The sequence below is a fragment of the Vulpes vulpes genome, chromosome 5 (genome assembly GCF_048418805.1).
Source record: "Vulpes vulpes isolate BD-2025 chromosome 5, VulVul3, whole genome shotgun sequence".
NCBI lineage: Eukaryota > Metazoa > Chordata > Mammalia > Carnivora > Canidae > Vulpes > Vulpes vulpes.
The window spans coordinates 123,653,315-123,664,947 of NC_132784.1; the positions used below are offsets into that span (position 1 = coordinate 123,653,315).

At 44.0% G+C, this 11,633-nt stretch overlaps 1 protein-coding gene across 2 annotated transcripts in view; it reads right to left on the minus strand.

The window, feature by feature from the left end:
- FBXL13 (F-box and leucine rich repeat protein 13) overlaps window positions 1-11,328 on the minus strand; it is a 200,828-nt gene extending 189,500 nt beyond the window's left edge. For both annotated transcript variants that reach the window (XM_072759903.1, XM_072759902.1), the window contains exon 1: window positions 11,197-11,328. In XM_072759903.1, coding sequence (XP_072616004.1) covers window positions 11,197-11,271 — 75 coding nt within the window. In that variant the 5' untranslated portion in view covers window positions 11,272-11,328. The remainder of the gene's footprint in view (window positions 1-11,196) is intronic.
- Between the last annotated feature and the right edge of the window lie 305 nt (window positions 11,329-11,633).

Sequence of the window (11,633 nt, forward strand, 5' to 3'; positions counted from 1 at the left end):
ATAATTCACAAAATAATTTTGCAATCCTCCACTTTATTTTGGCTCTGCTGTCTAACTCAGACCCCAATATTTCTCAAATATTCTGAAAGATGTCTGACGACAAACATGGGTTTATCTAAGATAATAGTTCCTTGTTTCTTTTTTTTTTAAGATTTTATTTATTTATTTTGGGGTGAGGAGGGAAGAGCGAGAGGGAGAGAGAGTCTTAAGCAGACTCTGCACTGAGCATGGAGCCCAACGTGGGGCTTGATCTCACGACCCTGGGATCACCACCTGAGCTGAAACCAGGAGCTAGATGCTCAACTGAATGCATAACCCAGGTGCCCCCAAGACAATTGTTTTTACTCCTTTCTACAACTACCCATCTTTCAAGGAGCAAGTGGGTGGAATCCACTGGGTTTATATCCTGGATTTGCAATCTTCTAGTGTGGAACAAGTTACTTCCCTTTTCCTGTTCCCTTACCTATCCATGCGATAATAAAGGTACATATATCATAGGAATGAAATGAACTAATGTATGTAAAGTATTTTGAGTAGCATAAGTACTCAATAGATAATAATGATAACAAGCCATCATTATTTTTCACTATTCTATTGCTAATTATCACCTCCATTGGAGGAAAAGACTTGAACAAAGAGAAAAGAAATTCAAAACTATTCCCTTGTACCACTCAAAGCCAGTGTGATGACAGAGAGATTGACTTTGAACCAAGCCTAATGAAAGAGATAAGGACAAATGCATCTGGGGGGCAATGATTAGGAGAGAGAATTTGATAGAATAATTTAAATATAAACGGTAAGATAGTAACTGTCTATGAGAACTATGGTTAGATATAAAATACTTAAGAGAGCAAGTCTTTTTTTTTTCTTTTAAGATTTTATTTCTAAGTAATTTCTATACCCAACACAGGGCTTGAATTCATGACCCCAAGATCAAGAGTCACATGCTCCACTGAATGAGCCAGCCAGGCACCCTAAGAACAAGTCTTATTTGGCTTTTCAGATATGCAATAAATATAGTAAAATATATTAAGGGCCTATGTAGCAACGCAGAAATTAATTGCTCTATGAGTGCAGAGATAAAGTGATTACAAAAGGCTTGCGAGGCCCTCAGCAGTGAGAGAAACTTTCAGGTGCCAAGAAATGGGCAAGAGGTTTACAGATAGGGTCTTTCTCTAGGTAATTCACAGAGTGAGTAGGTTTTTAAAGTATAAACTCAGGGCTCTTCCCTTGCCCATAGCATACAGTCAGGCAAAATTGTCTGCATGTGTATATTCCCCCAGAATTTGAGAGGTTTTTTTTCACATTATCTATCTGAAAATACATATTTTTTAAGATTTTATTTATTTATTCATGAAAGACACAGAGAAAGAGAGACAGAGACAGAGACACAGGTAGAGGGAGAAGCAGGCTCCATGCAGGGAGCTCGATGTGGGTCTCGATCCTGAGGCCCCAGGATCACGCCCTGAGACAAAGGCAGACACTCAACTACTGAGCCACCCAGGCGTCCCTGGAAATATTTTATTATATGCAAACCCAGAAACACATTCTTCTTTTAAATAAGTGGTAGAGTAATTAACATATAGTTTTCACCTTGTTTGACTTCTTTCTTAGATGAGATTGCTTTTAAAATGCAATGTTAAGTACCTGCCTTCAGCCCAGAGCGTGATCCTGGAGTCCCGGGATTGAGTCCCACATCGGGCTCCCCACAGGGAGCCTGCTTCTCCCTCTGTCTCTCCCTCTCTGTCTCTCTCAAGAATAGATAAGTAAAATTAAAAAAAAAAAAAAAAAAAGAATCACACAGTTACAGAAACCTCTTTCCGTACACACAGGTTTAAGTTTCTATTCAAAGTCCGTAGCTGCTGATGCCTGCTGGGTGCCTGGCTGAATGGGAGACGGCCACCTCCAATCCCTGGGCAGGTGAATTGTTAGTGGAGCAAGAACAATCGTATACTTGTTGGTTACTTATGTGCTCCCCAAATTTGCCTCTGGAACTGCATCTGCAAACAGGCTGGCTGGGCTAAGGGAACTCGGCAAACCTAAGCACCCTCGGGAAAACCCAGAACCTTCTAGCCCCAAGGTCCCATAAAATGAGTCAGTCTATCCATTTCCTTTTCTCCAACAAGGGCTGGCTGTCTCTTGCCCCTATATTCCCATAACTCCAGATTCTTGCATCAATGGCAAATATTTGCAACTGTTAGTCCCTCAAAGAAAATACCCAGGGACAGTCTGCATAATGTAGAAATAAATGCAATATTTTAAAAATGAAAGTTGGAAACAATCACAAAAGAGACATAAAAACTGCAAAAAGATCAAAAATAAAAAATTGTTATATATTTCTAAAAATAGAAAACTTTACTTAAAAATCATGATTTGTTATTTAAATACGCCCTCTGCTGGGAATATCTAGTCTTGCAAATTAAATGTTAAACCGAAATCCGAGCTAACATTTGAAGAGCACTTTTCTGCTCTCAGAGACAATCACTATATATAGATGTTTAATAATTTGGTAGACACTGTACCCCATAGTACCTCACCCATCTCTGATCCCCAAGGGGTAAGCCTTGTCTGTAGACAGTATGCTCACTACTGACTAGCAAAAAATTGAGAGAAACCGGTTTTTAAATATTATTGACAATGTGTGAAATTCTACCAAATTCTACCAAAAGGGCTTCATTGTGTATTGCTCCTATCTTAATATCTTTTAAAATACAAATGTCTCTTGCAAGGAATCTATCCAAGGAAGGAGATTTCAACAGTGGTGGGATGAGCATTTCAGAGTTCTCAGAACTGTCTCAATGAGTGAAGAATCAGAAGACAATGCTCAGTTTTCTCACAGTTCTATCTAGGTGAGGCTCCGCGTCCCCATGCAGACATGTTTTTAAAAAACTTTGAATTTCTAAAATATGTTTCCTGAATTTAAAATAGTACATAAGGAGTAAATCTTTTATTGCCCAGATTTCCAAGTATTTGATCAATGACTTCATTTATTTTAAACCTAAAATCAAAGTTTAAAAAATGCTTGCTGCCAAGGTCTAAAAAACACTCAAAAACTAGCCATTCTATATCTTGATGTTTATATCTCTTGTACAAACAATACATGTAGATTGCGTGGGAAGGCATATTATACGCTAGTGTTCCCTGAGGGAAGTAGACCAGCTTGCTGCAACATGAGGATATGAACCATGAAGAAAGAGATTATTTCCTAATCACTATTAATCACAGTGATTTCAAATCATTTTTTTTTTGAAAACAGAAAAAAAAAAAACTTAAAAAAAAAAAAAGCTCATGGGAATCCGAAAATATATCCACATAAAAGCAGAGCTATTCTTTGGGATGTTGCACGATGGGTGTCAAGGGAAGCAGCAGACCTCTCTTCCTTCCAAAGCCCTTTCTCCAGCCACAGAGCAAGCCTCATGGGAGTCATTAGCACCCTGGGCTTCTGCTCATACAAAACAAAAAAGAAAACCTTTGGAAATCTACCTGTATGCAACCAGGCACACACAGACCAACCTGGAAACTGAGCCAGAGTGAGAGGGTTTGATGAAGGTGCTAGGTGGGATAGAGAGTGGCCCACATAGGAAGTGGGGTGTCCAGGAGAGCTCGGTTAGTGGCCAGAGGCAACAGAGCTCTCATCTCAGGGAGCCCAGACAAGGCCTGCGACAAGGCCTGCGACAGGCCAGCCAGCTGGATCTGGGACAAGAAAGAAGAGCTTCCCAATAAGAAGTACTTGTACACTCCCTGTGCTTTCTTTATTACTTTTTATTTTGTAAGATTTTATTTATTTATTCATGATAGAGAGAGAGAGGCAGAGACACAGGCAGAGGGAGAAGCAGGCTCCACGCAGGGAGCCCAACATGGGACTTGATCCCAAGTCTCCAGGATCACACCCCGGGCTGAAGGCGGCGCTAAACCACTAGACCACCCTCTTTATTACTTTCTAGTTTATTTGGTAACAGTATGGGAAAGTAAAAGAGGGAGCATTTTTTCCCACATTGAGGCCAGCATTTCAGTATTTTCTTTTAATATAGGAAAACTTCTTTTTCTGATTATAAAAACAGTATATGGTCTATGCAATTTGGAAAATTCAGAGGAAATAGAAGAAAATAAAAATCAACCACCATCCTGCCAACCTGAAATAACCTCTAATAAAAACTTTAATTTCAGTCTTTCCTCAATGCATATACTTTTAAGTTTTAAAATTATAATTATGGGATCCCTGGGTGGCACAGCGGTTTGGCGCCTGCCTTTGGCCCAGGGCGCGATCCTGGAGACCCGGGATCGAATCCCACATCAGGCTCCCGGTGCATGGAGCCTGCTTCTCCCTCTGCCTGTGTCTCTGCCTCTCTCTCTCTCTCTGTGACTATCATAAATAAATAAATAAAATAAAAATAAAATAAATTATAATTATAAATTACAATTAGGATTATGTATTGTTATTGTATATCTTTTTTTTGATATAGCCTTTTTTTTTCCCTTGGCTAATCATGTTGTGAATATTTTTCCATTTCTGCCCAAAATTCTTTGAAACATCATGCACTGGGGGCCCTGGGGGGCTTAGTCAGTTAAGCATCTGCCCTTGGCTCAGGTCAGGATCTCAGGGTCCTGGGATCCAACCTGGAGTCAGGCTCCCTGCTCAGGGGGAAGTCTACTTCTCCCTCTCCCTCTGCCCCTTCCCGCACCCCCACTTGTGTTCTGTCTCTAATAAATAAAATCTTTTTTAAAAACTCATGCATTGAGGTTGGTTGATAATCTACTGCAAAAATAATAGTACTATAAATGTTTAATCATTTCTAAATGGTTGGCCATTTAGTTTCTAACTTTTTCTCCTTATTAAAAATTATAGGGCAGCCTGGGTGGATCAGCGGCTTAGTGCTACCTTAAGCCCAGGGCGTGATCCTGGATACCCAGGATCGAGTTCCCCGTCAGGCTCCCTGCATGGAGCCTGCTTCTCCCTCTGCCTGTGTCTCTGCCTCTGTGTGTGTGTGTGTGTGTGTGTGTGTGTGTGTGTGTGTGTCATGAATAAATAAAATCTTTCAAAAAAATGTTTTAAATTTTAAAAGTTAAAAAAAATTATATGATGTAATATTTATTTTTACTACTAATGATGACATGTATGTATCTTCATCTGACTATTTTCTTAGGATAGATTGCAAGAATATAGAATCAGAAGGTGTGTTTTGAAGTTCTTCATATGTTATCTCAAAATTGCTTTTTAAAAAGGCATTATGAATTTATACTCATTAACAACCAATGTGAGTGTCCATTTTACCTTGCTGACACCGAGAATTATAAAATTATAATTTTTGTTGATTTGATGGATGGAAAACAGTAATTCATTTCATCTACATTTTGTTTTGTCAGTAGGCCTAAATAAGTTTTCTTACATCTCCTAGCTGTTATGGACTAATTACGTTGCTTCAAAATTCATGTATTCAATGTGATGATATTTGGTGATGGGGCTTTTGGAATATAGTTAGGATTAGATGAAGTTGTGAGACTAGGGTCCTCATGATGGAATTAGCACTGTTATAAAAAGAGTCACCAGATGGCTTGCTTTCTGTCTCTGCCATGTGAGGACACAGTGAGAAGGCAGCCCTCTGCAAGCCAGGATGGGTGCCATCACCAGAACCCAACCATGCTAGCACCGACCTCAGACTTTCAGCCTCTAGAACTGTGAGACAACAAATTTCTGTGATTTAAGCCACCTACTAGAATGGTATTGTGTCATGGTAGCCCAAGCTGGCTAAGACACTAGCCATCTATGATTTTGCATACACTTTATTTGTCCTTTAGTGGGATAGGCTTCATTTAGATAGGATAAGGGAGGTAGATAAAACTGTACCCAAAGAGAGACAACCCTAGAGAATGAGAAATTCAGAAAGACAGAAGCAAGGCCACTTGTTGAATCTCCATTCATATCCCTGGAAGCCTCCCCTAGAGTCCTTCTCACCTATGGGTTTTTTGTTTTGTTTTATGTTTTGTGTGAGATGGAGAGAGAGAGAGACAAAGAGAGTTCCCACGGGGTGGGTGGGAGGAGGGGCATGGGGAGAAGAAGAAAGAGAATCTTAAGCAGGCTCCACACCCAGCTAGGAGCACCCTGCGCCCCCCCCCACCCTGAGATCATGACCTGAGCTAAAATCAAGAGTCGGATGTGTAACCAACTGAGCTACCCAGGTGCCCCTCAGCTATGGGCTTAAAGGGTCTTGTGTTGTTGTTGTTGTTGTTGTTGTTGTTTAATTTAAATTCAATTAATTCACATAGTGTATTATTAGTTTCAGAGGTAGAGTTCAGTGATTCATCAATTGTATAGAACACCCAGTGCTCGTCACATCACAAGAAGGGCTTTGTGGTTTGAAACAACAAACCACATCAACAGTCTATTCGGGCTGCTGTAACAGAACATTGTCGATTGGGTGGCTTATAAACAACAGAAATTTATTTCTAGAAGCTGGGAAGTTCACGATCAAAGTACAGGAAGATTCTGTGCCTGGTGAGAGCTGCTTCCTGGTTCACAGATGGCTGTCTTTTCACAGGGTCCTCACATGATAGACGGGAAAGGGATGTCTCTCAGGCCTCCATTATAAGGGTACTAATGCCATTCATGAAGGCTCCACCTCATGACTTAATCAATCACCTCCCAAAGGCCTATCTCCAGATACCATCACATGGGAGATTAGGCTTCGAGATATGAATCTGGGGAGACATAACATTCAGTTCATAGAATGCTCTTATTACTTTTTACATTTTCACAATAAAATCTATTTTTTAGATTCAAAAATAGGCACCAGATTCCTTTGGTGCATGTGAGAAGAGCTGTTCCATGTGTGACCCCGCTGATCGCTGGGACGGAGGTAACCAAGACGACTGGCCGTCAGACAGTCTCTCCACCCTCACTGTGACACTCAGGCTTTTTCTGAAGTTCCAGAAGCTCGGTGCCCTTGAAAAGAACAACCTTGGGCAGCCCCAGTGGCTCAGCGGTTTAGCGCCACTGCCACCTTCAGCCCGGGGTGGGATCCTGGAGGCCTGGGATTGAGTCCCATGTTGGGCTCCCTGCGTGGAGCCTGCTTCTCCCTCTGCCTGTGTCTCTGCCTCTCTATGTCTCTCATGCATGAATAAATAAAATTTCTTTTTTAAGAAAAGAAAAGAACAACCTTCTTGGAGACAGTGATCATTTCTGGGTCAAGGGTAATTTTCCTTGGCTTATTAAATACGTTAATATGTTCTAGACCCGCACTGTCCAATATAGGAGCTACTAATTACACGTGGCTATTGAGCACTTCAGACATAGCTAGTTCAAATTGAGATGGGCTGTAAGTGTAAAATACATGCCCGATTTTGAAAGCTTAATGTGATTTTATATTGAGTCCCTGTTGAAATAACTATATTCTGGACAGACTGGTTTTATAAAACATATTATTAAAATCAACGTCACCTGTTTATTTTTGCTTCTTTAATGTTGCACAGGACACCCAAATAGATAAATGCACAGAGAATGCAGGAGAAAAATCTGGGCTAGAGACAACCTCAGATTCACAGCTGCAAGTGGCCAAAGCCTTTGGGGCATTTTCTACTAGCACACGGTAGATGCCCAGCAAATATTTACTGATGGAGTGGTCCAATGTACCCTCCTCCTTAGCTTACCACTCCTGCCGCCCCCAAGAAAAAAAGGCTGGCGGGAGTCAAGACCCTAATTTGTTGTTCAAAAAAATAGAAGTTACCTGACGAACTTGAATCGAACATACAATCCAATGGTCTTTAAGACGGGTGTACGAACCCCTAGGAGCCCACAAAACCATTTTTCCTTGTGGACACAGGATAAACACCAATGGCTCCCAGGGCTACATGCTTCTCTTGGAACATCCAGGGATGGTATATCTCTGCCCCAGCATTCCAAGCAGCAACCTGATGTAAATTGGCTTACATCCCATCTTGCCTTGTCTCATGATTACCACCACCCACCATGGTCACCAACACTGTGGTCCGAGAAACTGAATGCACTGGTTGTTTAAACCAATAAGGTTTACACCATCTTTAAAGCGGATCTTTAAGCCCTGTTTATCCACTCCAGGTGGTACCACATGAAGCAGACATAAGCTCTCCCCAAAAAACCTTTCAGAATTCACATTTCTAAACAAACAAAATGATTCTTGTTGTTTTAAGCCACTAAGTTTTCCAGTTGTATGACATAGCAATGGGTAACTGATACAGCGAGCAAACAGAAAATGACTGACCAGCCAATCACACGTGTCATTCCAGACAGCCCCTAACTACGTACGGTATGAGAAAACACAGCCAGCCATTACTATCCTTTCACTTTTTATTATGGAAAACTTCAAACATACAGAAAGTAAAGGAGTATAATGAACCCCTATGTGCACATACCCAGTTTCAACAATTATCCCATTCTGGGAGTCTTCAAAGCTGTTCATGTTAACAATGATTTTAAAAGGACAACATATTAAAGAAAACAGGAAATGATAGACAAAATAGCTGAAAACATGCAAAATTTTAATCAGAATGTGTAAAATAGAATCGGCTGATATTCTAAAACTGAAAAATATACTGTTTGAAATTAAGAATTCATTTGATATACTTATTAACAGTATCCTGGACACAGCATGAAACAGAATCAACAAATTTGAAGACAATCATGAAAAATATCCAAACTTGAGCACAAAGAGAAAAATAAGGAAAAAACAGAGCAGGGGGGTGGGAAAAAACTAACATAATTATGATTGCAGTCCCAGAAGGAGAAAGGAAAATTGGGTAGAAGCATTATTTGAAAATGATCAAAAATTTTCTAAAACTGATGGAAAATATCAATCAGTAGAATCAGTAACCCAATAAGTCAAGCAGGGTTGTGTTTTGTGATTTGTTTGTTTTCTTTAAATGAGCCTCTATGCAGGGGTTGGCAGGATAGGCGGGCGAAATTCAGAAGAGGTTAAATATGCAGGGAAGCCCTGATTTAAAAAAAAAAAAAATGTATGTATTCCAAAGCTTGACGAAGATGGGTTTTAGAGGATTGCTAGTCCTGTCGAATTGGGTCAGATGAGTAGCTGTGTAGGGATATGAGGCTCAACGGGTTCATTCTGCTTGTCCTTTACGGGAAGTAGGTAACCAGGCTAAGGAGGGAGCGGGGGTCCCAGAAGCCTGCTCTCTTGCCCTGCTGGTAATGTGGTCAGAAGTGATCGAAGGGCTCATGAGAATATTGCCTTCAGTGAAGGGCACTTCTGAGGGCTCCCCTTCTCTGGGAGCAAAGCAATGTGGTAGACTGGTGGGCTAGGGTGCTCTTACCCAAAGGAGGAACCAGGGATATCTCTACCAGCTTATGGGAAGTGGAGAGCAAGGTGAGGAAAGGCTATCACTTCTCTGATGCTCCCTGACCCCCAGCTCGAGCCCACTTTCTGCTATGTATCCCACAGCCAACCGAGACAGGGTCATCGCAGCTATTCTGAGTGATCTAAATCTTAAACCCAAATATTCCACTTTCGGACCCCTACCCTCCTATTTTTCCAGCTCCTGCACTCAGTTACTCCCACTAACCCTCTTTACTCCTTAGGAACCTCCACTTTCTACCCATGTATCATATCCTGTCCCATTCTCACCTCCTACCCAGTCCCTTGGCCCATCACTCAGGTACCCTAAAAAGCTTAGCTCCTTCCCTGCCACCCCTCCACACTATACGTCTGGCAAACACCTCTCCTGGATGAAGTCAATCTTATTTCTGTAACTCCATCGGGTTTACTGACTGCTACTTAAGAGAAACCAGGGCAGCCCTGATGGCCCAGTGGTTTAGTGCCACCTTCAGCCTGAGGTATGATCCTGGAGACCTCGGATCGAGTCCCACGTCAGGCTCCCTGCATGGAGCCTGCCTCTCCCTCTGCCTGTGTCTCTGCCTCTGTGTGTGTGTGTCTGTCATGAATAAATAAATAAAATCTTTAAAAAAAAGAAGAAGAAGAAAAGAAAGAAAAACTACACCCTGGGGAAGATGAGTGCCATGCTCTCTACATATTTTGAAATATAATCGTGTAGAAGTAAAACATGAATGAGACTCATCAGAAAAAAAGGAAAACAATACACAAGTATACACAGCAAAAAAAAAAAAAAATAGGGTTCTCTCCTAAAAGCATCCCCACAAACATTTGCTATTAATAGTTTTGCATATGTTCAATGCATGCATTATTATTGTCTTAAACGTAGCTACACACACACATAGGAAATCACAGTAGCTACATTGTAGGAGGCACTTCTGGGGCAACTTGCATTTTTCTTCTTCTTTTAAACTATGTCTTGGAGAGCTTTTCTTCTCAAAAGGTATACACATACTTTATATACTATCTCATTCCCTTGTTTATTATATAGAAGTTATTTACTATTTTCACCATAATGAATATCCTCGTACAGCTTTCTGGATACACGTGAATGCCTATCTCTCCAGTGGATCCCTAGAAGTGAAATGTTTGGTCAAAGGCTATATGTAGTCAACATTTAATAAATTTAAATTAACCATTCAAAAAGGCTGCACCGAACTGCCCTCCCAAGTGCACAGCAGAGTCACTTTCGCAAGCTGGGCTCTCGGGGCTGCCGGGCTCTCCTCGTCTCTATCCCTAGACTTCTCTCCCCCTCAGTCTCCACACACGTGTCTCTGCTCAAGACCCCTTCTGCAGCCTCCAAACCCGCGCAAACACGCACGCCTTGGCATATGTCTCCCCAAATATTTGTCGAGAAAATGGAAGTCACCGGGCCTTGCCTTCCTAATCCCCAAACCTACAGAACCCGCCGGGCCTCTCCAGTCCTTCCTGCTGTAACGACGCGGGGAGGGGCCCCTGGTCAGGCAGGGGCGGGGTGTGGGGTCGGGGCCTGCCGCCTGGAGCCCCCGAGCCCCCGGCTCCGCCTCCCCCGGGGCCCGCCGCTGCCCGCTCGCTCTCCCGGCCACTCGCGCATCCTCCTGCGGCCCCGGGCCTCGGGCCCAGACCTTAAGTGCGGGGCTCGCGGTTCCTGTCCCGGGCCCCGCGCCCCCTCCCGCGGGCGTGTGCCTCGCCCCGTGCTCTGGCCTCCGAGCCGGTCCGCCCCGGGCGCCGCGCCGCCTGCCCTCTCTCCCCCCGGCTCCCGGCCGGGCCCAACCCCGCCCCTCCTCCGGGACGTCTTCGGGCTCCGCTGCTCTAACGCCGCCGCCGCCGCGGGCTGCAGTACCTCGCACACCTGAGGAATGTAATTCTCCTTGAAGTAGCTCCTCAGCCGGGAGTCGGCGGTGCGCAGCGAGGCCATGACCGGGACCCCCGGACTCCGCGCCCCGAGCCCGCTAGCGCGTCCCGGCGTTGCCCCGGCAACCGCGGGGCGGGGCGGGCGCGGCCCCGGAGGCCCCGCCCCCGCCGCCGGGAGCCGCCGGGAGCCAAGGGGAGCCGCCGGGCGGGGAGGCGGGCCCGAGCCCGGGAGGGAGCGAGAGGAAGCCCGCCTCCGGACGGGGACCGAGTCCCCCAGTGAGTCCCCTCGGGGCGCGTGGTCCCTGCGCCGCCTGCGGAGCTCCGCCCCTCGCTCCGCCCCTCGTCCTGCCCTCGCTCAGCCCCCGCTCCGCCCCTCGCTCCGCCCTCCGCTCCGCCCCTCGCTCCGCCCCTCGTCCTGCCCTCGCT